The sequence below is a fragment of the Lates calcarifer genome, linkage group LG4 (genome assembly GCF_001640805.2).
Source record: "Lates calcarifer isolate ASB-BC8 linkage group LG4, TLL_Latcal_v3, whole genome shotgun sequence".
In the NCBI taxonomy this organism is placed as follows: domain Eukaryota; kingdom Metazoa; phylum Chordata; class Actinopteri; family Centropomidae; genus Lates; species Lates calcarifer.
The window spans coordinates 7893460-7920258 of record NC_066836.1 but is presented as its reverse complement, the minus strand read 5'-3'; the positions used below and the strand labels follow the sequence as shown (position 1 = coordinate 7920258).

The window sequence follows — 26799 nt, the reverse complement described above, 5'->3', positions numbered from 1 at the left end:
TATGAACGAAATTACCGGTTTTTTTTCAACCGTTAATCCGTCAGTCTCGCGATACTACATGCTCTATGCGCGTGCGCCGCCGCCTCGCGCACGTCGGAGGAGCTGAGTTGGAGGATCATGGCGGAGCGCAGGAGACACAAGAAACGGATCCAGGTAACATCACTCAATTCATAAAAAATACCGCATGTGTAAGGTGAAGGGCAACAAATAAAAATCGCAGGTTTACGACCTGTTGTGGGACGATTGTTCACGGCAGCATCCCCGTGTGGAGCCGTTAACAGGCGGCGGATGAAGCCAAGTGATGGCTAAAGGTAGCTAGCATTAGCTGGCTAGCGAAAACAAATGTCAGTATTTCTGTTTTAAGGAGATATTTCCGACCTAATTACTGTTCTCACCATCTGTAGCTCTCACACGCTGATACACAGAGTATAATAACGTTATTACACTTTAGTCGGAGCTGTCTAGAGTCAACCGTTTTCATGATGATTGACCTGGCTGTAAAGGTTTGCTGGCTAAGCTGCGTCAGCTCTAACCAGGCGTGTTTACATAACGTGGGGCAATCTGTGCGATTTTTTATTATGTAATATATATAATAACATATAATGAGCCAGCACAGCGCATCATAAGGTTACTTACTGTGCAGGTAGCAGCAATGTAGTGTAAAGACTAGATGACTGATTCCAGTTAAGCAACAGTTTGGAGAGTGGTTACAGGTTCATTCAACTTCCACATCACTCGTACACACGGAGAAAAAAATCTGCTGTAGTAGTTTGAAATTTGGAGACCAAACCTTCTTCAATTACAGTAGACTATCAGTGTCTGTTTATGCCATCATAGACAGACACTAATGGTCAAAACTCCGCATGAAAGGGCAGATGAAGAAGACTTGAACAGGCGACGCTGACGTTGCCTTCCCGTCCAGTCAGAGGAAACGTTAGAGACCGTACTGAACGACCCGTTGTACGTTTTTTGATGCACGTGTTGTTCTGAAAGATGTTTAGAATTTAAACCTTAAATTATAAATATATATATTCATACACACACACTGGAGTAACTGTTAATTATCAAGTTGCAGCTCCGTGAACGCCAAACGGTGCAGGTATTGTATAATTTTCTCTTACTCAATTGTTAAGTATACAAGTTGCACAATATACTTTAGAGATTATTAGAGTGCATACTGTATATAGTTAGTTTGTAGTAGGGGACTGGAACACATCAGCTGTGGGATAAACAAAGTTGAACTGTTTTTACTCCACATGTTGCAGTTGTAGATAGATGAAAATGTTGACCTGCCAACATTATACTGTTCAGTCAGGTGTTTTTAGCTACACTGAGCTATAGTTAATGCAGTTCTGCAGTAAATCTTGCCTCCGTGAAGATTATAGTTTTGTGTTTTCCAGTTTTTTCTCTATTGTTTCAGTATCCGCTACAGTAAACTTTATTTTGTCTTACAAAAAAAGCCAACGTACATGATTTCCACTTCACATGTTTCAGATAAGACTGAACATATTGAATTAGCCTATTGTGGGCAGACCGACATTACAATATAATTTTCCTGCTGTTCGAGTTCAGCTGAATGACATGCATACTGTTATCTCATTTATGAGCGCAGTGCAACTGAAAGAGGCTTGTCCGTAACCAACATTGTCATTCTGAATTACACAACTGATATCTGCTGTTTTGACACAATTCCTCTTTGTCTTTCAAATGCTGTTTAATACTGTTTTACATCACAGCATTCAAGAATTGAAATGGGTTTGAATCCACAGCTATTGCGTGGACATATACTTGGTTGTCTGCCTCTTGGTCCATTATCTTTTAATCAGTTTTGTCCACTTAAGTATACAACCCCCAAAAAACTTCAAACTACAACCTCTAAAATGACCATAAAGTTGAATCTCACCTCTCTGAAGCAGCTGCTACATTATAACCTTCATACAGGAAGGATTTATTGCAGAGCTGCTGTATTAGGCCTCCCAAGATCACCAGTCTACATTACACAACAGCTAACTCTTTTTTAAACAGTAATTACTCTTATTATTCATTTGCCATTTATCATTGTGCTTTGCTGCATTCAGGGGTTGAGATTAGTTGCATCTCTGGCCAAAACCGTAACCTGGATAGAGATTTTAAAGGACCAGTGTTCTGGTCTTCATGTGCTGCACTAGCAAGACCTGAGAGCTCCCTGCATGGTCAGAGGAGACCAGCTAATCCTCATGCAATAAGGCCAGGTAGCTCATATAGATGGTGGCTTTACGGGGGGAGTGTTCCACGCAGGGGTCTCTTGTAACTGAGCCATGTGACTGATACCTGCACAAAGGCTTGTTTGATGGCCTCGTCTTCCTCGTGTTGCGGGCTGGAGCCAGCTGGACTGGATAACGCTGCACCCAATCTCATTGTGCTGATGCTCTCATTCCCCTCAGTGTTGGCATGTGGTTCAGTGCTAACTGGCAGGAAAGCAGACAGTGCAGATGTTGTGAAGAGAGAGGAGACGGCAGCTCAGAAATACCTGCAACAGATTAAAAAAAAGTAGACACTATATATCATTATATGAACACATACAGTTTGTATGTGTACGTCTGTAAACAGAAGTTTTCTGTTTTATGTACAGCCCCTGCAAGGACAGAGACTTGCGTTCAGATATCAGAGGACACACAGGACTAACTGTGACTGTAATTTTGTTGTTTTGTATGTGTGTTAACTTGTGTGTTTGTCTGGCTCCACAGGAGGTGAGCGAGCCCACCAAGGAGGAGAAGGCAGTGGCCAAGTATCTCCGCTTCAACTGCCCCACCAAGTCCACGAACATGATGGGCCACCGGGTCGACTACTTCATCGGTTAGTGTTTGTTTGTGAGCCCGTGAGACAACAGGCAAAGATGGCCGCGCACAGCCTCAGCGCTGAGTGGGTGGTGGGGGTGTGAATCAGGAGATGACCTCTGTTTGTTGTCGAACACGCAGACTGATGTGTTTACAGAACAGACTCCGTTGTGTTTGATTTTGTCACAGTAAATGAAACCAGTGCTGTGTTTGGGGTTTTTTGGGGTCAAAGTTTTTGCCATGTTGCTGAAGAGTTTTGGGCAAATTCTTAAACAGACATTTCCGCTGCAGCTTCCTCCCCCACAGTATTTAAATTGGTCTTTTTCTGTGGTATGCAGGAATCTGTTTAGTCAGTTTTGGGAAATGCTGTTTACTCAGTAGTTGTAGGTGGAATAAGGTATGACCGCTGAGGCCAGCTACTCCTCTCATCACCATCACGTGACCTTACCACTGCTTACCTTAGCTGCTGTCTTTTTACAACCTGCAGCCATTATTCTAGTCTCATTTGTTACCCTTGTTGTCAGATAAAGGCATGAGCGGCTATAATCAGTGTTTTTATAATAACAATGAATTAAATGGCAGTATAACAACATGCAAGTGGCCACTCATAATGATGAACCAACAGAGAATAATCATCTGAATCTGCAGCTCCCCTCGCTGCTACAGGGCTGTATAGTGACCTCATTGTTTACCTGTCCAAAAAGCTCCAGAAACTCACTGTGCCCTACCTGCTCAGCACCAACCTGCAGGCAGACACGGTTACAGACAAGCTGGTGAACACAGTGCAACATTTAGCAGCCTGTTTCCCTCAAGATTAGGCAGAGAACAAAAGCAAGTGAATATTGGGTTTACATTGACCAGGTGGACACAAACCATACTCCAAATGATGATAATGTTGCTCTGTAATTGCTGAATGTGGTAAGTGTAGGTAAGTGTTCATCATATCAGCATAAAACGCCAAGAAGCCAAAAAGAAAAAAAAAAACACAGTGACCTGCCATCTGTTCTATTTTGTTTAGTTTTTAGATGAATTAAAGTCAAATAAATACACTGGGCATGTATTTAGGCATTTAAAGTACAGTAGGCAGTAAACAGAAAAACCTGACCAATATCTGGTGTGACCTCATTTTCCGTTTAAAACAGAAACCGTTCCACTTACAGTTTTTCATGGTGCTCGGCAGAAGGATCAGTTCAAGCATCTTGGAGGAGAAGTTGCAGTTCTGTGGATTTAGGCTGTCTCACTGTCCTCTGTCTCTTCATATAATCCCAGACTGACTCCATGATGTTGAGATAAGGGCTCTGTTGGGGCCAAACCATCTGTGGCAGGACTCCTTGTTCCTCTTGTTGCTGATGATAGTTCTTCGTGACTCTGGCTGTATGTTTATGCTCAATGACATGAAGCAGAATGAATCTGGGACTGATCAGATGGATAAAGATTTAAACATTTAAAGTGCCTAAAATGTTTGCACAGTCTAGGTATAGGCTGTAAAATGTACAATATCCACAGCATGAGTAACCCAGTAGTTATGTATGTGTGAGTTTATTAAGCCCATCTTCAATGTCCCTACATTCAGCCTCCAAGGCAGTGGACTGTCTGCTGGACTCCAAGTGGGCCAAGGCTAAGAAGGGAGAGGAGGCGCTGTTCACCACCAGGGAGTCTGTGTTGGATTACTGCAACAGGTTGGCTGTGAGACACACACCTCCACACTTCTGACATTCACCAATAATCATATGCATAATTATATATTACATATATGTGATACATACACATACAGTATGGTTTCTGGCATGTAGTGCTCCAACTTATGGTTATTATCAGTATTGATTAATTAAATTAATATTTTGTTTGGTCTGTAAAATCGAGAAAATAGTGAAAAATATTGATCACAATTTCCCAGAACCCAAGCTTCTGCCCTCAAATTGCTGTATTTTCAGTTTACTATGATAGAAGATGAAGAAAAAAACACAAATATTCACAGTTGAGAAGCTGAAACCCAGGATTTCTGCTTCAAACGATTTTCAAACTGATCAATGAACTAACTGTACTCAATATTTGACTAAATTACTAATATTCAACCCACAAAACCGGCAGATAAAAGGCTGTGTTTAGAAGAAACCCCTCAATTGACGTCTGAGTCTGTGCTCCCTGATGGAGATTCTTTTGAACAGTAATGACCTAAATTAAATGAGTGTTTTTATCCCTTAATGGTCAGACGTTCTCTCTCCTCTTCTGCAGACTTCTGAAGAAGCAGTTCTTCCACCGGGCCCTCAAAGTGATGAAGAAAAAACCTGAGAAAGACGCCAAGAAGGAGAAGGAGAAAGAGAAGGCCAAGGGCGACAGCAGCAAAGAGGAGGAGAAAAAAGGGAAGAAGGAGAAAGAGAAGAAGAAGGAGTGTGAAGTTGCTGAAACCAAGAAAGAGAAGAGCGTACGTGACCCAGCACTTTCACCCTCAGACCACACCTGTATGAACAAGATAGGATTATTTTTTGACAATAGGATCCATTTTAGGCAGGGTTATCTCTGTTGCCGACTGATGTCAGGTCTGCGTGTTTGCTTTATGGCCGGTCAGAGTTGCCTTGAGGCAGCTGATCTGATCGGCCTCCTGACCTGACAGTAAATGGGTGGATGTTGACTTTGCTGCACAGGTTTAAAGTACACAGAGCGACAGATCTGTAGAAGTTGTGAAGAGAAGCAGCTCAAAGTGTACATGATGTCTGGTCTGGGATAGCGAAAAGGGAAATTATTACAGAAAGTGTGTCTCTAAACAAGCCGTCAGGACGTTTGTAAGGTTGTGACGTCACAACTCCACAGTCATCGGTCTTAGCTGTGTCCGACACAACACCAAGTCATTCTGTCTCACAGCTAACAAACCCCACAAGACAGAATAATGTATTTCTAACATGTTTATTTGTATTAACAGGATGACAGTCCTGGAACCCCCAAGAAGAAGAAGGAAGTGAAGAAGAAGTTTAAACTGGAGCCTCATGAGGATCAGCTGTTCCTGGATGGGAATGAGGTGAGTTTGCAGAGAGAATAAAGATACAGTACACGGGAGAAGTGTTTGTAATCCTCAAAGACAATAAAAAACCACTCTTCACTTCAGGTTTACGTGTGGATTTACGATCCTGTCCATTTCAAGACATTTGCCATGGGACTGATCCTCGGTGAGTCACTGGTTGGAGAGGCATGAATGTTCCTCTGAACAAGAAGTGAATAGAGGATTTTCTGTGACCGGTTACTCACACCGTCTGTGTCTGTGTTTCAGTCATTGCAGTGATCGCAGCCACGCTGTTCCCACTGTGGCCTGCAGAAATGCGTGTAGGAGTTTACTATCTAAGTGTCGCAGCGGGCTGCTTCGTGGCCAGTATATTGCTTCTAGCTGTCGGTAAGTACGTCACAAAGTCATTAACTACTGCAAGGCCTCTACTGCCACGTAACTGAAAACTACAAGTTCTTTCTTTAAATGAATGTCACCCCTCACATTTTACAGTTTAAACAGAGTAACTATTTGACACCTTGTATTAGGAGGTGATTCAGAAAAGATGAGGTTAATTTAATCCCACTATGTGTGGATCAGAGGTTCTAAGCTTTTTTCTTTTGTTTTAGACCTGAAAATATCGGTTTCATTTTTATATAAAAGCAAATTTAAGTATAATGACATTTAAGAACACAACAAGAAAGGAAAATAAAAAAGGGATGGGCATTTGAAAAAAAATCCTCAATCAATCATTGGGAAAATTAGCAATCAATTAATCATTTTTTATACTGAAAAAGCCTATGGCAAAAAATAGGTTGCTGAAGACAGTGTGTTTTTCCTCAATGCAATCTTTACTCCAGGAAGAAATTGTAGTCCAAAAAAAAAGAAAAAAAAAGTGTTGAGGCAGTCAAACTGAACAAATTAACAAACTGAAGCTTCAGCGCTCATGAGAAATGTCTTTTAGACACAATACAAAGAGCTTATCACCGGCATTGCAGTGCTTACACTGAGCTTTGTTAATGTTAGCTCGAAATGGTCGCACATCAATCTTCTCCTGCTCTCTTCATGTTTACCTTTGATTTCCATGACAGCTCGGAGGCAGCTCGGTTTTCTCACACACTACCACAACCTTTGTGATACGAACAGCGATCAATAATTGATCATCCATTAATTATGCCCATCCCTAAAATAAACTCAGTTGAAATAAATGAATTAAAAATGATGGATAAAACAAAACAGAAGTAAATCAAAGTAATAACAGTCCAGATAACAGTTACAGTGCAGTAAGAAGTTCTCAATTGCAGCAGGCACAGGAGAACAGCTGGTAAAGAGAGACGTCCTATTTGATATGTTTAAATTGCTGTAGTATAAAATTTAATCTTCCTGCTTGTTGCCTCTCCTCAGCCCGCTGCATCCTCTTCCTGATCATCTGGCTGGTGACCGGCGGGCGTCATCACTTCTGGTTCCTCCCCAACCTGACGGCAGACGTCGGTTTCATTGACTCGTTCAGGCCGCTCTACACTCACGAGTACAAAGGACCACGAGCCAGCAACAAGAAGGGCTCAGAAAAGACGGACGACAAGGACAGCGGTGCCTCCACCAAGGCCCAGAAATCAGACAGCGACGAGAAGTCAGACAGCGAGAAGAAGGACGCCGACGACGAAGAGGAGGAGGAAGAGGAGGAGAGCAAGGAGGCAGGGCGGGAGGAGAGTAAAGAAGCAGAGGGGGAGGGGACAGGGCCGGACCACCACTCAGACACAGACAGCGACCGGCGCGAGGACGAAGGCTCGCAGCATAGCAACGGAAACGACTTTGAGATGATCACCAGGGAAGAGCTGGAGCAGCACACAGAAGAGGAGGAAGAGGAGGAGGAGGAGGAGGAGGAGGAGGAGGAAGACGAGGAAACGCAAGAGAGGAAAGAAGAGGGTGGGAGTGAGACTAAACCCCAGACTGCTCAAACATAAACTTCTTACAGTCCCATCACTCTCTACTTTTCTCTCTCTGTCCTTCCCTCCTTCCTTCCTGTGATCCAGGACCTGATAGTCCGGTCTCTCTGAGCCCACAGAGGCCACTGAGAGCCTCCATCTCTTCTTGTTGAGATCTTCCACTAAACAGTACCAATAGACCAGAACCGGGAGAGACACAACACTGAAAGGTTAACGGCTACGACAATGGGGGAAAAATGTTTAAAAAAAGAAGAAAAAGCCTTATGGTGGATCTGATTCCTCCCACCCAGATTGTTATTTATATTAAAATGAAAACTGCCACCGGACGTTTTGCCTGAGGAAGTTGTCAAGAAAAATCCATCAGACCAACAACAACCTTTTTTTTCCCTTCTCTCTCGCTCTTTTTTTCTGGGTTTCTCATCTCATGAAGTTGCTTCTTTCTTTGTGTCTTTGATTTAATTTGGATAATTGAGGTCAAATCCAGATCTAAGAGCTACCACACTAAACTGACCAGTAAGAGAAGACGTGCTCAGTGTCGTCTTTGATACAATCATGGTAGACCTGGAGAAATCCAGAAAGCCCCTTTTTCTGTCACCTTTCTCTTTTTTTTTCTTGGTGTTTTGGTGATCAAACGGTTGCTTCACATCCTGTCAAACGCCAGAGAGTCTGATAGCTTTCTCAGGCAGCACTAAAAGCAAACTGACCAGCATGTCTGCTTTGAAACTAAGCCGGATGGACCAAATCCTGTAGTTTACTATTCAAATAAAAACAAGAAAGACAGAAATAAACGTGACCATATTGTGGCTGGATAGAGTGTTTGGAGAGCAGAGTAGTATGGCTCTTTGAGGTACTTGCCATTGTCAGTAAGAAACTTTTCTTTTTTTCATAAATGGCTGATCTTTATAGTGCAATCCTCTCACAGTCTGACATATGCTAGTTCATGGTTAATAATGTGGGACTCATCTTTAAGAGTAAATGTGAGCAACTGGGACACAGCTGGCGCACTTAATTTTCTTTTTTAAAAAAAGATCGCAGCATTTGTTGTACAACTAAAGCTATGAGATACAACGTTGACTGATTTTTTTGCAAACAGAACCGAGATTTTAAAAAAAGTGACACAAACTCTAGTGCCAAACACGACGACTAATACCGACATTATGCATGCTGATTTAATAGTGTGAGAGCGAGGGGTACATTTTGTCAATTCGTTTCATTTTGTAACCACAGTGTCAGACTCCTCGAACCTTTTCACATCTTTGACAAAATAAAGAGGAAAACGAAGTACAGCTCACGGTTGTTAGTGTGTAGCTAAATGAAGATTTTTTTTGGTCTCAATGAAACCATTTAATAAAAAGGTGTTCGCATTAGAATCACATCCAAATAATAAATTAAAAAAACCAAACAGTCCTAGAAATAGCGGGTGTTCATCACGAATTCAGCTCCGCCGACTGGTACGAGCTCGTTCCCACTCGGAGCCCAGTACCCGGCGACTGTGGTCCAAGCTGTTCCTTCACATTATCTTCTGGCTAGAAAATGTCTTAGATGCTCTTTTTAGTTATAGTGAGGATTATATTTAAGTATAAAAAAATAGAAATGTATCATTTATATATGGATTCTATTGATATATCAGATATATACATACAGTCTAAGAAAAACTATAAAACTGCTTTTTTCTCCTCCTCCTTTTCTTTTGTATGGGGAATAATAATTATACCTCGTAAGTGTTTATAATGCTCATTTTTGTTTTTATACGATCATCAAGAGTGTACTCATTATTTAAACATCTGGGATTAGAAAACTGGGGAAATTTATTAGATATCAGCATCTTTGTTTATTTTCTTATTTTTATTTTCTTGTCACAACAACATTGATTGTGTGATCTGGCTGGGTGTTTGTTGTTTGTGCGCCATCACATCTGTATTTCTCTCACTAACAAAGGTCAGTCATTAACCCAAGGTTATAAAACCAGTGGCTTGTGCCACACTGACAGCAACCTGCCATTTCCCACATGATCTAACATGGCAAAAAAACAATATTTTAATATATTCCACACACTTTCTGTACAGTTGTCCTTTTTGTTTTGCCTAAAAAATGAACTCGCCTCAACTGTATTTAGTAGTTTGTTCTCCTGTCTCCTGTAATCCCACTGAGGTTTGTAGCTCTTTGACTTTCTAACTCACACACCACAATGTTGTTGCTCTTTGTTTGTTTTCTAATATCTTTGTTTTGTTTTTTTTTCCTCCTTCCCCAAATGGGCAAAGTGCATCTCTGTGTCCTCTGAGTTGCCAGTCGCTCAATGTTGGTAAAAACCATTTCACAAAAGAGAAAATAAATGATTCTCCCTACTGTTCTTGACTGTTGCACAGTATCGGTCTGTTGTATATTGTAGTATTATTACTCTCTATGCTGCTGCTTCTCATCGCACATTTCTGGGGGAAATAAAAGTGAAATTGTAAAACATCCATGTTTTATCTCTGGTCAAAAAACTCTTTTGATCACCTAGTTGTCCACATTTTGGATCAATGTCATTCTGAAGACTGTTTCATGCAATATTGGAGTATAATTTAATAAAATTGGATGTCTGGAAATATATCTGTATCTTATCATTGCAATAAAAATATAGAAAGCACACGAGTACTGTGATACTTCCTCTGTAATACTGTCTTCTATCTCAAACAATTTTGACAAATTGTCTATTTAATTCACTGGCTCTAGCTTCACAAATGCATCTCCTGCTTTTCTTCTTTTCAAAAAGACCCAACTTCGGAAAATTGTGTCAGACATTTTTCTGACATTTTTTAGACTAAATGATTGATGGGAAAACAACTGTCGGACCAAAAAAATTAACATTTGTCAGGATAATCGATAATAATAATAATACTTGCTAGTTGCAGGCGTACACTGATTGATGCAGGGAGGGATGACTCAGAAAGTTTGGGTTCACACAGAGAGCAGACTAAAGAGAAAAAAAAAGTTACGTTTTTAGTGCTTTATTCTCTAACTACTGCCTCCTGCTACAGACTTTGACAGGTTAATGATCATGAAAACGACAGCTGGTTTAAGACTCTCAGACTCCTTCCTTTTTGTTTTGCTCCACTGCATCCAGTCTTTTTGTAGAATTTTTGAAAACTGAAAAAATTTCTTTTATAGCAATAAAGTAGGATCTGAAGCACTGATAAGATTAGCGGAGAACGATCACATATGTCAGTCTTTGGTTGACTCTGTATTAGAAGTCTGTTACTTTTACAGTGTCCTATCTTGAAAATATATAAATATCACAATAAACATGACATGAAATAAACTTATCCTAGAATCCCATATGTACAAATTTACATTGAAGTTCAGCAGAATCAGTCCTTTTGTTTAATTTCAGTGTATTTCTACGTATCATCTCTCAAAGTCATGCCAATAACATCTACAGCTCATACACTGATCATCACGTTGATGATTAAGCCATTCAACAGAGTATTTAAGACGAGCTTTAGCTCATCCTCGTCATTCACATCACAGGATTATGTAAACAGGTGAGAGACATGCTTTCTCCCCGTAAGCAACAGATAAAACTGCAGTGTTTATGTACTGGAATGTAGTGAGACGATGACTCTGTGTAGAAAATACACAGTAAGCTCATTGTACATGCTATTCATCAGACTACTGCTAACACTGCTTTGGCTGTAGACACATGCTCTCACTGTTACAGTCCAGTGTTTGTCATGAAAATGTCTGCAGGCTGACCATGTGGTCATCTCAGAAACAACCTGACCCCCACTCCACCCCCACCCGCCCTTGTTCTCACTCACTCAGCTGCTGTAGAAAGTGTCGACTGAATGTCTTTAACTCCGGTAAAAAGCACCAGCTGACTCAGTTTTCGGTGTCTGATGAGTCTGAGACGTCTGCCAGTCGCGCCTGCCTCTTGCGTACATTCCAGTGCAAACACTGAGCCAGGCTTTCGAACCAGTCGTATACCAGGTCATGGCAACAGATGGATGGCACTGGGTAGCAAGATGTAGTGATCTTGATGCTGTTGGGAGAGAAACAAAGCGCAAATGGATCCTAAATTGAGGAAAAAGAAATCTGAATGATGGTAATGCCAACAGATAATGACAGTGAATGGATTTTACCAGTCTCCATGCTGGATCTCCTGTCTCTTCCTGCCATCAAATGACACCCAGGCAGTGTTTCTGGCATCTGGAGACAGAGTAATCTGTTTCAGGAGAGAGGAGGACAGACGGTCAGTTTCCAAGATGGCAGCTGCTCTGTGAGGCACAGAGGTGTTTTGAGTTAAAAGCTAATTTCACCATGTTAGCATGGTCTCTATGACAATGCTAAAATGCTGATGTTCGGCAGGTGTAACATCATCCATGAGCACCATCTTACTTTAGCATGTTAGCATGCGAACATTCACTAATTAGCAACAAACACAGAGAACGGATGAGGCTGTATAGTTTTGCATGTGTTGGACAAATTAAAATTTTGACCTGATGATGGCGCCAGATGAAAAGTTAAAGGATTAGAATTCATCTTGAGGGCTGACAGGGAAATCTATCAATGTAAATTCATGACAATCCATCTAAAAGTGGCACTAGGGGGAAAGTCCATTAGATTCATCCTCTGGGGACCAAAAAGTACAGCACAAAATTTCACAGCAACTCATCCCACAGTTGCTGACGTATTTCAGTCTGGACCAAAGCCATTGGCCGACTCTCACACTGTCACCTCGACAAGTAGTGTCAGCAAGAATCCTATCAAGATAAAAATCATCTCATTAATATAGAAATCTATGCAGCAAGGTAAAATCAAATCAGGTCATCTACTCTATACGGGGTACCAGTAGTGTAGATAGAGAGGTTTCTACTATGTTTGCAGTTATTGTGTTCACAAGAGTGTGTCCAAAGTGTCACAGGGGCCTTTAATACAACTACTGCTCAGAAGAATGATCACACACGGCACCATGATGCAGTCAAATATTAACAGGGATCAATGGACAGTTCACCTGATAACTAAGAACAACCCTTTTTGTTATTTCAATTCGTGAACACGTTGATAAAACTCTGTGGGCTTATGCCAAGTGTGTATGAGGGGAGTGCTGTGAGATAATACCATGAGCTCCACCCCCGCAGGGACAACGATAGGCCTGAAGGAGAGCGAGTGTGGGCAGATGGGGGTGACCATGATGGCAGGTACGTTGGGGTGGATCATTGAGGCTCCTGCTGCAGCTGCATATGCTGTGCTGCCTGTAGGTGTGGACACAATCACACCTGGAGGACCGGGACAGGGGGGCAAGATCACCACATTAATTTAACATATTTGATTCATTTGCAAAGTCTGTCTCCAGGGGACAAGTGTATGTCTGTCCTTACCGTCTCCCTGCACTGAGGTGATGAGTCGTCCATCGAGATACAGGTCGACGTTAGACAGGTAAGAAGACGGGCCTCGATCAACCACCACCTCATTCAACACCTGTGTAACACACACAAGACCACAGTTCAGACTAGAAAACCCCTGGAGAGCACAGTAGTGTCTTAATGACCAAAGTCCTCCCATGTGTGATTTATGATCATGGTGATTTTGTGGAAAACCCAAATCCTGTCTGGGAATATTAAGACTTTGTTCAAACAAAATCTAACTCATGACTACTGACTTAAAACAAATAAGTCTAATGTTACTGCAGTGCCACCTACAGGCCAAATGCTGTGACGTGCATACATGAATATACAGTGTAATACAATTAGACTCCTAAACACAGGAATATAAATGAGAGTTTCATAAATACCCACACGATGGCGCAATCTGCAGCAAAACCTAATCAGTTTGTCCCGTTTGTCCATAGCCTAAATTTACTTTTTGAGACATCCAGCTAACAAATAAGCACAATTATTGAAAACAAAATCTGTTTTGAAAGATTTTTAAGGTAAAATAACTATACTACCTTTAATGTGTGACAAGGAATAACTTGACAGCCATGAAACACTGTGAATAACTAAATTCAGATACATATCCCCATATTCACTGAAGCAACAAAGGACAATATTCAAAATGTAATTCCCCTTTCATGGACAGTAAATATGAGAGTAAAGTGAATTAAAGCAACTCAATAAAAGTAATATATCAGCCAGAGTTACAGATCAATACAACCCCACATTACACAAAGAAACTACAGGCAGAGGAAAATGCTGGTGTGCAGACAGGCAGCATACAAATCATGTTCCACACTTTGGTCAGTCACACAAAATGTCTGATGAATGATGTCTGGCAGATGCACTGACGTCAGTTGAGCACAACGCAAACATCCTGCTGTACAGAGCAGACGTGATGAAATGTGAGGTCAGACTCTGGTTCAGAGACCAGAAAGATCCATCACTGTCTTTTATCGATGAGACGAAAAGAAACCCTGGGAAGAGAGAGGAAAGAGGAGAGAGCTGCACTGAAGATGACAAACTGCACCACTCTGTGTGTGTGTGTGTGTGTGTGTGTGCGTGACTGCAGCGGCGTGGCATGTTGTTTAGTTACAGAGTGTGTCAGACCGAGAGCGTCAGAGCTCATTAAATATTGACTGCACTGTTGACGACACGGTCTCCATGGCAACTGGCTCAACAGAACTTCACAACATCTGACTTTCCTCTCCCTTATTGGCTTTATTATGACTGTTGCCACGGCGACTCAGCTGATGCTCTCAATTGTTGAGCTGTGTGCATACACACACACACACACACACACACACACACACACACACACACACACACACACACACACACACAGATACACACCAGGAATGAAAATAAAACATGAGACTGAGACTGAGACTGAGACTGACACACACACACACACACACACACACACACACACACACACACACACACACACAGTCAGCCTCCATCATCTTTAGAGGACTAACTGCATCATTTGAAGGGTGTGATGATTCAGAGTTAATAAAGAGGACAAAACACAGTCGCATCAGTTCTTTTTGACCAAACATTACAAGAAGTATGGAGCCAGAGGAACTAAAAGTTCCCTTAAAACATTCTTGTTTGTGTTTCCACAGCAGAACAGTTAGGCTCAGGCTGAAATTAATCTGATAAGTGATCAAAAAACAACAGCAATTGAGACACAATTTTCATACAACAGGAAACAAAACCACAGAGTCATCCTACTGTTGTTTGTATTTACTGTTGTGAGACTGTAATGTCCGAGTGGATGTGATGAATGAATGCAAAGGAAACATGCATAGCTGGAGGGGGAGAGTGTGTGATAGAAAGTGAATGATCTGCTCAATGAGTAAAGGTTATTAATGTGCTCCCAACAGTAAAACTTTATGTTCTTTATTCATGTATTTTTAAACTACTTAACATTTCTTACTTTCTAAATGAATATTCAGTTACTTTCACCACATCAACTGACATTTCACCTGCCATTTAAATGTTTCAGTGCTTACACTTTAACTGACTTCAAATCTTTCAGCTCTCAAGTCATCACCTCTGAACAAAAAAAATGTTGTCAATTCTTCTAACACAGCTTCTATCAGCCTTTAGTGTGTGACTGCAGTGTTTATCTTTAGTTTATCTTGTTTACTCATACACTCATTATTTAACATAATTTTGTTTTTAATAACAAACTTAGTAAGAAATGTCCAACTCTCATTCAAATATTGAGTCTGGCGGCACCTAGTGCTACCAGCATGTAGCAGCCATGATTTTGTTTTTTGACCAAACTGAGAAATTCAGCACCTCAAATTTCACCCCAACAGTTCTGAGGCCTCAGAGCAGGTACCAGGTACCAGGGATTACAGCAGAGGAATTAAGTTTGTCTCTGGTTGCTTTGGTCAAAAAGCAGGAAATGTTCCAGAGTCCCTCAAAAACTTCCTGCTGTTGTAATGCACTGAAATCTTTTTACACTGGTCTGCACTGAAAGCTTCAGTGAAGGATGAGACCTTTGTCCTCACCTGTAGCTGCAGGGTGACCTTGCCGGCCTCACTGTTAGTGTGTCCGTGAGGAAGGAGTCCGTTGTGCTCCTGTTGCTGCTGCGGTGGCTCTCGGCTGTACGACTGCTGGCCTGTCCTCTGAAGCATGTCCTTCACCACCTTCACCTTCAGACGACTGCGCAGAGTGATTGCTGCGTTTCCTGAAAACACACATGCAGATGTACAGGTTAACACAGCTACACATAGATGATGATATTTCATATAAAGCTGCAGTCTACCTTCAAATACTTTGGCCACTTCAGTCTTGTATGACTCAAACTTGAAGGGCGTCAGAAACCCTAGAGAACCAAGGTGAAAGGCCATAACTGGAGGAACGCTGCCCTGCAGAAAAGAAAAACAGTCTCACTGATTCACCTTTCTCAGCCCCGTCAGGACACAAGTCACCATCTGAAAACTCATCTTATCTAGTAAACACAGTGATCAACCAATTAAGGTGTGATTACCTGGAAAAGAGAGGAGGCGTAGAGCAGAGTTCCATCTCCACCCAGACAGATGATCAGGTCTATGCAGTCAGAGATATCATCATAACCTGCAGGTGGATAAAAACACTGTCATTACATCTCCTACAAAAATATAATAAATATCTTATTTCAAAAATAAGTCACAGTTCTCCTGTTTCAGATGCCAAAAGAGAGAAAATTTTCCTCAAGCCCTCCATGGGAGCTCATGATGACTTGGCCAACTTTGAACATTTTTGAGAAAACAGCCACCATATGTGGCCAGTAATTCATCCCAAAAAAGATCAAATACACCAGAAGACAGAGAGATAGTTTTTGAAGAAACTTGTTCTCTCTCCAGAGGCATCTTTCTGTTCCATCCTTTGAGCTAAAAGACCACTGTGACACGTTTTCTTTATTGTTTATGTAATCTAAACTGAATTTTGGCTGCAGAAATGAAAAATAGCAGCAGTGGAAAGTACATTTATTTCAATAAAGGGTGTACACGAATCGTTTAGCATTTCCTTTTTTGTGAGACTTCGTTTCACACTGAACTTCTGGCAATACAATCTTAGCCTATTACAGCTTTTCCTACTGTTGCAAATTCAGATTCTACGTGTAAAACTATAAGCTCATAAAGTATTGAGTACTGCTGTTATAAGCTGACAAGTTCACCATATCAGTTTAAAAAGTGATGACATGTCAGTGCTGTGTCCCCCAAGTGACCAATGATTATAGTTATTGTAGGTCAAAGAAAAACTGTGTACATAACTTTTACTTTCAGCGTATTTCACATTGTAGCATCATGATTTTTATCTGAGTAAAGGATATTATCACTTGTTCCTTCACTGGTCAAGCTTATTTCACTAGTTCAGTATTAATGTTTGTGTCTTCACTGTGTGAGAGGCAGTTGGACACACAGGAGTCTCACCCTCCCTGAAGGTGCACAGCTGATTGCGTATGGAGCCGAAGGCCTCGTCCTTTGACAGCGTAGCATCATCCGCGACCCTGCGCTCCACGTACACCATCATCTGCTTCTCCTGATACACAAAGACAGGCTTTGGTGACAACAGCCAAAACACACACAGACATCTCTCAACAGAGCGCTTTCCAAAATGAAGCCCAGCACATTCCAAACGCGGAGTTTAATATGATGGTGTTTGTATGGAATGCTGAGATGTGTGTTCACTGGCCAACAGCTGGCTCGGTGCGAGCGTGTCTGAAGTAAACTCAGAGGCTTCATTTTGTATACAGATGACCGACTCTGACAGTCTTGTAACATGAAGCTCAGTTTGTTTTTGAAACGTGGCCACATGTGGTTGTCGTAACTGTATGGAACCAGACTCTTTCACCAACATGTCTGGACCATTTCCTGTAGTCTACCACTAAGTCTACAGTGTACGCTCTGTTCTTTGACACGGACAGAGATTAACATGGAAAGGTGTGTTATGAAAGGTGAGAAAATAAAACACAAAGACTGCAGCCTGGTATTGCTCAGAAACTGACTGATGGGTATTTTAATAAACACAGATGACTAACAAACTCTAAAATTGTAAAAAGCTCGAACACATGAGTTATGTTTGTAAACATGGGAGAAAACAAAACTAATTTTGAATTATCATTGGAAAACACACAAAATGCAGAGTTTTCTTCAATAATTGAGACTTAAATTATGTACGTGAATGTGGAAAATTATAAGTGATGTTTCATAAGACAAACTGAAAAGTCTGCACACCATGCCTTATGCAAAAATATTATCTGATGGCATTATACTGATTTACCAAGAGATACATTTGCCATAACAAAATAACAAGACTACTAATAGCAGCTTGTTCTGCTCCCTCCACATCTGGGCATATTGACAACATCTATGCCCATAAATCTGTGGAGGCTAACGTCATGTTTCTGGTCAAAATGAAGAGTGAATGAATTTTTTTAATGTTTACATTCAAAAATATATTTAATCTTTTCACACCTTTTCATTAAGCAATTCCCAACTATGAAAACTGCCTCCTGTCACATTAACTGCATAAAGAGTTAATATTCTAAAACATTTAGTGTATCAACCAAACAGCATATCACATACTATACCTCCACTAAAAACCTGCAGAGCTCTTTGAACGGCTCGACCAAGCTATCATCTCTGATTTTCCTGATGACAAGCACGTTGACTGGAGGTTTATTCCAGGTGAGCCGCTGGCTGGCCGGGTCCTGGATGTGCCTGGAAGACACAAACCAACACAAATGCAAGTGAATAAACAAATACAAACACATAAACATAGATATAGAACACCACCGCTGTCTGAGAGAGACATGTTTTATACACAGAGAGGTCAAAAAAGGTGGATTAGAAATTATGTAGAATATAGAGTAAATTTTTACATGATCTCTGTGTCTTGAGACTTTGGTTATTTTGTTGAATGCTGACAGTCTCCAAATAAAGTCAAATGCAACCATGACACAATGTCTCAATTAAATGAATGTTACTTGACACTGAACTAACAGTTGAAGTCAATAATTAACTGTTATGACACACTGATGTAACATCTGTATGAGTGAGGTCCAAAGTCCAAACATCTGAGCATTAAAATAAAATCTCTCTCTTCATCCACTTTACCATATGTCTCTCTTATCCTTCGTGTAGTGGATGACAGGCATTTTCTGTGTATGTGTTTTCAGATCAGGTTCAAGGAAACAGTCTGAGATCAGCTGACAATATGTACCTGTGGTCTGTTCAGTGAGCCATCCCACTGCATCTTACATCCAATCACAGGATTCCTATTTTATCTTATCTCACTCAGTTATACAAGCTTTTCTGTGTCAATGCCCCCCGACAAACACAACATACTCTCATCAATTTGTACACACAAAGTTCGACTCATTCAGCATCCCCATGCTTACATGACTGAAGTAGGGTTGGGAAGAATACAGGCTTTGGGTCCGAAGTGAGTGGCTGGGTACGGTCCATGTAGAAAGTGTGCTCTCCTGCAAGGAGGAGGGGGAAAAAAAAAAAAAAAAAAGTCAAGACACTATCACCTCATGTCCCGGGCAGCAAAGTTGTGCCAGTGGCACGGCAGACCAGCTGGCAACCTGCAGTGCAAACCTCTTAGGTGAGCTTTCCGCTGTGTCGCTCGTTGACCCGGAGGGCTCCAAGTGCTCGTGTTGGCCTGGCAACCTGCGCCGCTCGATCTCCCAGAGCAGCTGTTCCTGACCATCCCCCCGTCGCTGCGACCTCTTCCCTTCCCGCCGTCTCCTTGGTGACTTGGACGGGTGCTCCCTGTGCTTGGAGAGCCTGGCTGACTCTGACAGCTGACCTGGGGGGCCTGAGGGTCGTGTCATACCCCTGTCCGGCACTGCAAGGGATCCAGGGGATGGACTGGTCTCTGAATTCTCCATTCTGCAAAAAATAAAAAATAAAAAAATCAATGCAGAAAAGTTAATTTAAGATTTTTAACTACTTAAAGGAAAAGACACAGTCATTTACAGGATGACTTTGTAAATGACTGAACATATGTAACTGATGATAAATCAAAGAAATAAGGATAAATGGACTTTTCACATAAATAAACAGATATGTTTCTGGTTCTTTAAGAGTAAATGCTTAACTAAATTATTTATTGTTAATCACTAAAGTTGTGTGTAATTGTGTGTAATTACTACAGCAAATAGGCTATACTGATTTGATTTTACACAAAATACTGCAACTCAAACAGACTGCAACTAATGATTGATTTTCATTATAAATTTTATCTGTTGATTATGTTCCCAACTACTCTATAAAATGTCAGAAATTGACAAATTGTGAAAAATGTCCATTATAAATCCAAGGTGATGTCTTCAGATGTCATGTGTTGTCTGACCAATTGTCCAAAATACCCCAAATACTCAGTTTACTATCACAGACTAAATAAAACCAGAAAACTTTCACATTTAAGAAGCTGAAACTGAAGAATCTTTGAATTTTTGTCTTGAAAAATGCCTCAAATTGATTAATTGATCAGTTGACTAATTGTTGCAGCTGTGCACTTAAATATTATTTGAACTACTTGAAATAATTTAATCAATCAGTAACCTGACCTACACTAAGTATCAATATCAGTTTGTTAGGTAAATTTTGCTAAAACTAGTGCTGACTAATAAAACAGTCCTGCAATAAATTCTCTCTTCATGAAGGTTATAGTGTTTAATATTCATTGAAACTATGTTTAAGAGGTGCTGATTCAAGTTTGACTACATTTTGGAGGATGTAGTTTGTATGGCTCTATCATTCTACTGACTGAAAAAACTAATCAATCAATCGAGAACATAAACAGCAGATTAATTTATAATGGAAATAATCTTAAATTGCAACTTTGAGTCGCAGTGTAATAAAAATAATAATAAAATATATAATAGCCAGTTTGGTGTGCGACTGGAACTAACGACTTTAGTGGTTAAAAAATCGAGGTAGATTTCAAGGTTAAATATTTACTCTATTAAATCAATAGATGGACAAACACATACCCAATTCTGAACCTTAAATAAGCTAAATTAGATAAATGAGTGTATATCAAGCCAAGGTCTGCAACTCTGTTTAGCATGACATTCACAACAGTTGGCTTGAAAGTTACAAAATTATGGTTAAGTTCATTGTATCTTTCCTTAATAGTGGCCGTGAGTGAGAGAACAGTCTTTGTGTAACACAATACTCGTAGGTAACTGACAGAAAAACGACAGAATAACAATCAGAGGTGAGTTTATATCTGTCAGCCTCAGCTCTGAAAACAGTTCATTTGTTGACAGCTAACGTTACCTAGCAATAGCTAACCGACTACCGGCTCTGAATTCATTGCGAAACTGAACGAAACGAAGTCTTACTGTGTCACAAAGAGGCAAACATGCTCGTATCGATACTAGACGGTGTCAGTTATGTATTCAAAAACAGACGCTGCCGTCAAAGTCAAAAAACTGAACTATTACAAAACCGTACATGACCGTGGAGGAGGTGTTTCCGTTCAGGAGCGTCACTGTGAACGGAACTGCGAGGGAGTTTGTGATGAGCTAAAAACACAGCGCCACCTCTGACCCCAGTGGCCAGATATGGAACTGCAACCACAGTGTGACCAGTAGAGTCCAGGATGAAAGCAGTGGAGAGGAAAGTCAGGGCCAGACACTATAACCACTGTAGTTTTGTTATATGAATAAGGAACTAACAAAATACTAACCGTTCCAACTGGTATTTAAATGAGGTGCAGTGGAGGAAAACAAGAGTATGGTCAGATTAGGCACAGGGAAAACAAACACATGGTAAAGTAAAATAAAAGTAGAAAAAAAACATAAACAAAGAAAATAGTAATAGTATGTGTGTTAATTTCTTTCTATATATATATATATATATATATATATATATATATATATATATAATATTACTGCATTTAAGAACAGAACATTTACCTTTTAGTCGACAAGAATTTAAATTGACCTGAATGAAACCTGAATGGAGTAGACTACACTATTCAGAGTCATGCCCTGAAACCACAACTTGTTGGCACTTGTTTGAATTCCACTCCATGTCATAAAGAAATAGGTTATGGACAACACATCTGAACTTCCTCGTTCATGCCTGATACACGTCTTGCCTCACTGACTTCCTTTGTTCAAACCACGCCTACTACTAAGAGCTTTTTGATGGTATAACTTCATTGAAACTGGATCCAGTATTTCTGAAAACCTCCCTGGAGGCAACAGACAGAGACACTGCATTGAATATCAGCCGCCTGCATTAACACAGGTAATGAATCCAAAGGTAACTCTGTCTTTGCGTTTGTTTTTCTAATATGGCCTTGTCTTGTCATCTTGTCGAGTGTTGCAAAGGCAGATGAATCACCTGGTGTTTCTTTGCAGCACTGAAACATATTTCAATTGCACAGAAAGAAGTACTAAAATAAAAAGTACTTGCACCTCTGTTTAGACAATATATGCATTTGTAGTTTTTTCGCTCAGTTCTATTTTCGAAAATTAAACTTTAAAAAGATTTAAACAGATAATTTTCTATGTTAATATTTGGTCAGTGTCAGGTTCCTGGTGGCTCTAACCGCCTCTGCTACTTGTTTGTTTGTAACAGAAAAGCAGAGGTGTGGCACAGTATGGCTGTAGCATCAAATAGGAGTTAAGAGAAAAATTGAACACAGAAAATCTTGTGTTTAATTAATACTAACACTTCTCTCCTGAGTTTAGAGAACAACTCGGTTATTAATGCAACAGACACTAATAATCTGCTCCACTTGCTCAAAAAGCTCATTATCTATCAAAAATAATTTGTTATTGCTGCCACCATCCTTCACAAAAATCATTAAACCTGTACAGGACCATAGCCAGGAGTAACACTTTGATCATTTTTCAGGGATTTGAAAATACTGATCTTGATGTTTTCAAGAGTTCACCCCTGGTCACTGTAACTAAAATTTTAAATCATTATAAATCTTGTTGATTTAATACAGTTATGTTTGCTTTAAGCCAAAGCACAAAATATTTAACTACCGGTAATTAAACTGTAATGAAGGATCAGTACAGCCTTCATTAGTGAGATTCCACTTATTTATTTTGTTAATATTTGGTGTGTCTACCTTTATCTTTGATGAGACTCGATCCTTTAGGACATGGATGACACCGGTCTAACAAATCTGCAGAGAGATTGTTGAGTCCGTTGCTCTAGCTTCTACTTTAAAATACTGCAAAGGTTTTCTATCAGGTTCAAGTCTTAGTTTTTTCTTCTTTACAAACTCCTGTGTCAAGTCAAATCGAGTTCATTTTATTCATGAAGTGTCAAATCACAACAGACATTATCTCCAGACTCTTTTCATACAGAACAGGTCTAGACCGTACTGTTTATAAAAATGTTTACAGTGACATACACAATACGTGATTCTTTCAGTGTGTTTGGAATCACTGTCCTGTTGGAAATTTACCCTCCTTGTGACTGGGAGTCTTTTCATTCGATATTTGGGTATACAAATTGCATTCAAAGTGCTATCTACAAATATAACCTCACCGTGTTCGTCCTCCACCACGCCAAAAACATGCTGGACCCCATCTGACCCAACTTATTTTGGTTTTTATCTGTCCAAAGACTGCACTGCCAACATTCATCAGGCTTCTCAATGGATTATATTTTGTATATTGGATTAAGCAGGTTGCATGTTTTGCCTATAAAATGCAAAATGCAACTTGTAATTATACTTATATAATAATGTAGTGCGTATAATATTTCCATTTAAAATATAGTGGAATTTTAGTATAAAGAAACATAAGAAATATCAAAGCTGTAATTATATACTTGGTTTCTTTCCCTCACTGCATTTAACTATTTTTTACTTTTGGTATTTTTTCTCTGTTCATTTAAACCAGTTTGCCCCAGAGAGAGCTGACATGATGGTTTAAAACCTGATTTTTAAGAGTTTTCTTTCCTCCACCAGGAACAAAATCTGGAGTGAAAATGTGTTCAATAGTTGTAATAATAACAATTACATTCATAAATAAATATGTATATTACATTAATATACAGGTGCTAGTTTAGTAGCTAGACCTAGATAAACTGAAAGCAATCTAAAACAACAGCCCACAGTCATTAATTATTTACTGTATGCTCATAAAACTCTCCAGCTGGGACTGGGGAATTAAGGACGGTGAAACATTTGTCAGACGCAAACAAAACTTCCTCTTAAGAGTATAGGCCTGTCTTTTCTTTCTGTCCTCACTGACTTCATTACATATTAACAGTTCAGGGGTGGAACTGTTAACTCTATTTAACGCTAATCTTTGCTGTGGTTCACACTGTTTTCATTCTCATGGAAATAAACAACCATGACTCAGCTCTGCATGTATTAAAGACACACAGCAAGCTTACATGGCATCTGGAGAGACAATGCATGCTGGGAAGTCAGTTAACATGCTAGTTTTGTCTCTTTAAAAACTTCATTAAACGAGTTGAGCGAACTCTCTGCAGTTTATTCATTTAACTCATCATTTCAAGTTGAAGAACCTCATATTAGTGCAAGTCGTGTTTCTAAATTCTAAAAAACCAGACATTTTAAGTTGAATTAACAAAACGCACATAAGTTAACAAGAAAAGATTAGTTGATGTGATAAGAATAAATGAAAAGAAATCTCACTGATTTGGGCATATACTAAATTTTGTCTTTAGGTATACACGCCCCAGCTTCCCCTTTCTTTGGCTTTGGTTTAGCACAATGTTTTTAAACTTCCTTTTTGCAGACAAAGTGCAAGAAACTACAGGTCATTCATTTATGATTTTGCTAAAATCTTGACCTGCCCATTCTGAGCTGCAGTAGTCACCGTGTTTGCTACAGGTCTGATCATTAAGACGTGAGTAACATTGACAATTTAAAATAGAAATATTGATTGATTCATCTCTGCCTGCCTATAAGTTTGGTGAGCAGTGAGTGTGAACCAGAACAGAAACACTGTGGTAAAACTGATGACCACAATGAGCTGAAACTCACTATAGAGCAGAGGGGAGCTGCAGATTCAGGTGGTAATTGTCTCTAAGTTCGTCACGAGTGACCCCATTCAGTTCATCATGTAAAGTCACAGATGAAGACTTCAGATTTTAAATGAAGTGTCTTTAAACCTTTGCTGTCACCCCCCCCAGCAGAAGCAGCAGCAGAGTCTCCATAATGGTGAACAGTCAGTAGTGCACATCTGGTTAAAAACTCCTCCAGGAAACACACTATGAACATCTCCATCTCCTGCATCCTGCTCGGTCTGGGAGTGAAGTGTCTCCTCAACTGGGCCTTGGTGTTTCTCCAGAGGAACCACATCTGCAGAAGCTTCATGGGGGTCTTCAGCGTGTCCCTGGCTGTTGTAGACACAGCCCTGACCCTCGTCTTCGCCGCCATTCACATCCACAGCGACGGACACTTCTTCCTCTTGGGCTTGGAGGTGACCAGGTACCACACGTGTCTGCTGGTTCAAATCTTCGGACAGGTCTACGGCGCTCTGCAGTGGCCGGTTGTGGTCGTGGCCGGTTTGGACCACCTCTGCACCATTTCTCTGCAACCAGCCGCCTTCAGGGCGAAGTGGATTGTCCGCTCGTTTGTGACCGTCCTGCTGTGGAACCTCGCTGCTCTGTATGTCTTTATGCTGTCTGACTTCATCCCCGTCTTGGAGGACGTGTCTCACTACCAGATTCGCCACTGCTGGGTCTTCCACACCACTCAGATCCTGCAGGTCGTCACGCTGCTCTCCCTGACTCTGGGCTATGCAACGCTGCATGCGAACCTCAGCACACGATTAGTAAAGAACCCTCCTCAGGAAGACCAAAGAGGAACTCACCCCAGGAGAAGCTTTGTTTGCCAAGTCCTGCGCATACTTCTGAACACATGGGCCCTTTTCTTGATTTTTCCTGCTGCGCTCCTCCTGCTACCCGTGGGAATACCCTCATACCTGGGTCTGAATGTTGCCTGGCTCTGTTTCCTCAACAGCTTTCTGATAGCAGTCGTTTTATGTGTAGTCCGTCCAACCTCGCAGCTAGCGCACGGCTTGGCAGCAGTTCCTCCTGACAGTTTCTGCGAGTGGAGGTTTAAATTTAGCTTGGCTGCAGAAGACAGTACATGACTGCACGAAGCAATTTAATATAGACACACATTTGAAGAAATGAAGCTACATGTGATGAAACCCGAACGTCTTGTAGTGAGAGGACCGTTTGTACCTCTGGAGAAGTAGCCATCATGGCAGTGTGGTTCAGACTGAAATGCCTCAACAACCATGGACTGCCACAAAATTCTGTACAATCCCTCTGACTTTTCCTCTAGCTCCACCAGCAGCTCAAAGATTTTACTTATCCAAGGAAATATTCCAGGATAAAATGTGCCACCATGAGTCTGATGTTGACTGGATTAACTGGGGGATTACTTATAATAAAGTTTGTGTTGGCTCCATCATCACATTTTTCAGTTTCAGATACATCCTGGACCACAGTACAAACTAAGCAGACAGAACAATAGCATTCAGAGGAGGTGAAGTACACCACAAGCTAGCCACCTAAATCAAGATAAGACTAAACAAGTGGGCACACATGGGAAACAGCTATGTCCATTATGTCTCTCAGGTATGGTTGGGTCAGTTTGTCTTAAAAAAAAAATCATTAACATTAATCTTATAAGAGATGTTTGAAAAACCCACAAAGTCGTTCAACACTTCTCCTCACTTTATTTAGCCTATATTTGTTCACATTTTGGAACATAAACTATGCCGAATTTGCTATTAGCAATACTTCTTTGTTAAGTATCGTTGAATGTACCGATAACTGTCACCGGATTAATTTAATACTGAAGCAAACTTAAAAACATAACGATTCTCAGGAAGTTCTGCAGGAGCGACGTTTTTAATGATTTCTAAGTGGGTTTATTTGCCGTGGACGTCGGGGATAATGATATCCTTGGAAAGTTTTGGTCACACTGCTTCTAAAAAATATGTGTATTACGTCTGTTTGTTCAGATTTGACCGTTTAAATACTTCGCAGCAAAATGGCGCTAAATGAGTTATAGTGTCCTACCTGAGCTGCCTCCATGAGACTCCCTTTTCTGTTTCAAGTGGGGGCCATTTTGGCGCCAGGTGTGCTGCTGGACTTAATTAAAGCCTCTGT

The 26799-nt window shown here is 40.6% G+C and overlaps 3 protein-coding genes across 7 annotated transcripts; 2 read left to right on the top strand and 1 right to left on the bottom strand.

The window, feature by feature from the left end:
- Window positions 1-41: 41 nt before the first annotated feature.
- On the top strand, window positions 42-10368 carry sec62 (SEC62 homolog, preprotein translocation factor). Its single transcript, XM_018677832.2, has 8 exons — window positions 42-153; window positions 2727-2835; window positions 4390-4495; window positions 5052-5241; window positions 5737-5832; window positions 5920-5980; window positions 6082-6201; window positions 7198-10368. The coding sequence occupies exons 1-8, from the start codon at window positions 118-120 to the stop codon at window positions 7755-7757; spliced, it is 1278 nt and encodes a 425-aa protein (XP_018533348.1). The 5' UTR covers window positions 42-117; the 3' UTR covers window positions 7758-10368.
- nadkb (NAD kinase b) lies at window positions 9964-26781 on the bottom strand. Of its 4 annotated transcripts, XR_007813017.1 has the most exons (13): window positions 21012-21158; window positions 19258-19551; window positions 19056-19139; window positions 18246-18375; window positions 17086-17194; window positions 16161-16246; window positions 15936-16038; window positions 15679-15857; window positions 13100-13199; window positions 12840-12997; window positions 11861-11943; window positions 11540-11760; window positions 9964-10695 (listed from the first exon to the last, which is right to left on the bottom strand). XR_007813017.1 is itself a non-coding variant. In XM_018677827.2 (12 exons), the coding sequence occupies exons 2-12, from the start codon at window positions 19548-19550 to the stop codon at window positions 11601-11603; spliced, it is 1485 nt and encodes a 494-aa protein (XP_018533343.1). In that variant the 5' UTR covers window position 19551; window positions 26710-26781; the 3' UTR covers window positions 10714-11600. The 4 variants fall into 4 exon arrangements, 3 of the variants coding, with proteins under 3 accessions (XP_018533343.1, XP_018533342.1, XP_018533341.1); XM_018677827.2 differs by lacking the exons at window positions 9964-10695; window positions 21012-21158 and adding an exon at window positions 26710-26781 and having other exon boundaries at window positions 10714-11760; XM_018677826.2 differs by lacking the exon at window positions 9964-10695 and having other exon boundaries at window positions 10714-11760; window positions 21124-21183.
- On the top strand, window positions 21797-26703 carry gpr160 (G protein-coupled receptor 160). Of its 2 annotated transcripts, none has more exons than XM_051069923.1 (2): window positions 21797-21924; window positions 24805-26703. In XM_051069923.1, the coding sequence occupies exon 2, from the start codon at window positions 24885-24887 to the stop codon at window positions 25767-25769; it is 885 nt and encodes a 294-aa protein (XP_050925880.1). In that variant the 5' UTR covers window positions 21797-21924; window positions 24805-24884; the 3' UTR covers window positions 25770-26703. The 2 variants fall into 2 exon arrangements, with proteins under 2 accessions (XP_050925880.1, XP_050925881.1); XM_051069924.1 differs by having other exon boundaries at window positions 21804-21924; window positions 24808-26703.
- Window positions 26782-26799: the final 18 nt, after the last annotated feature.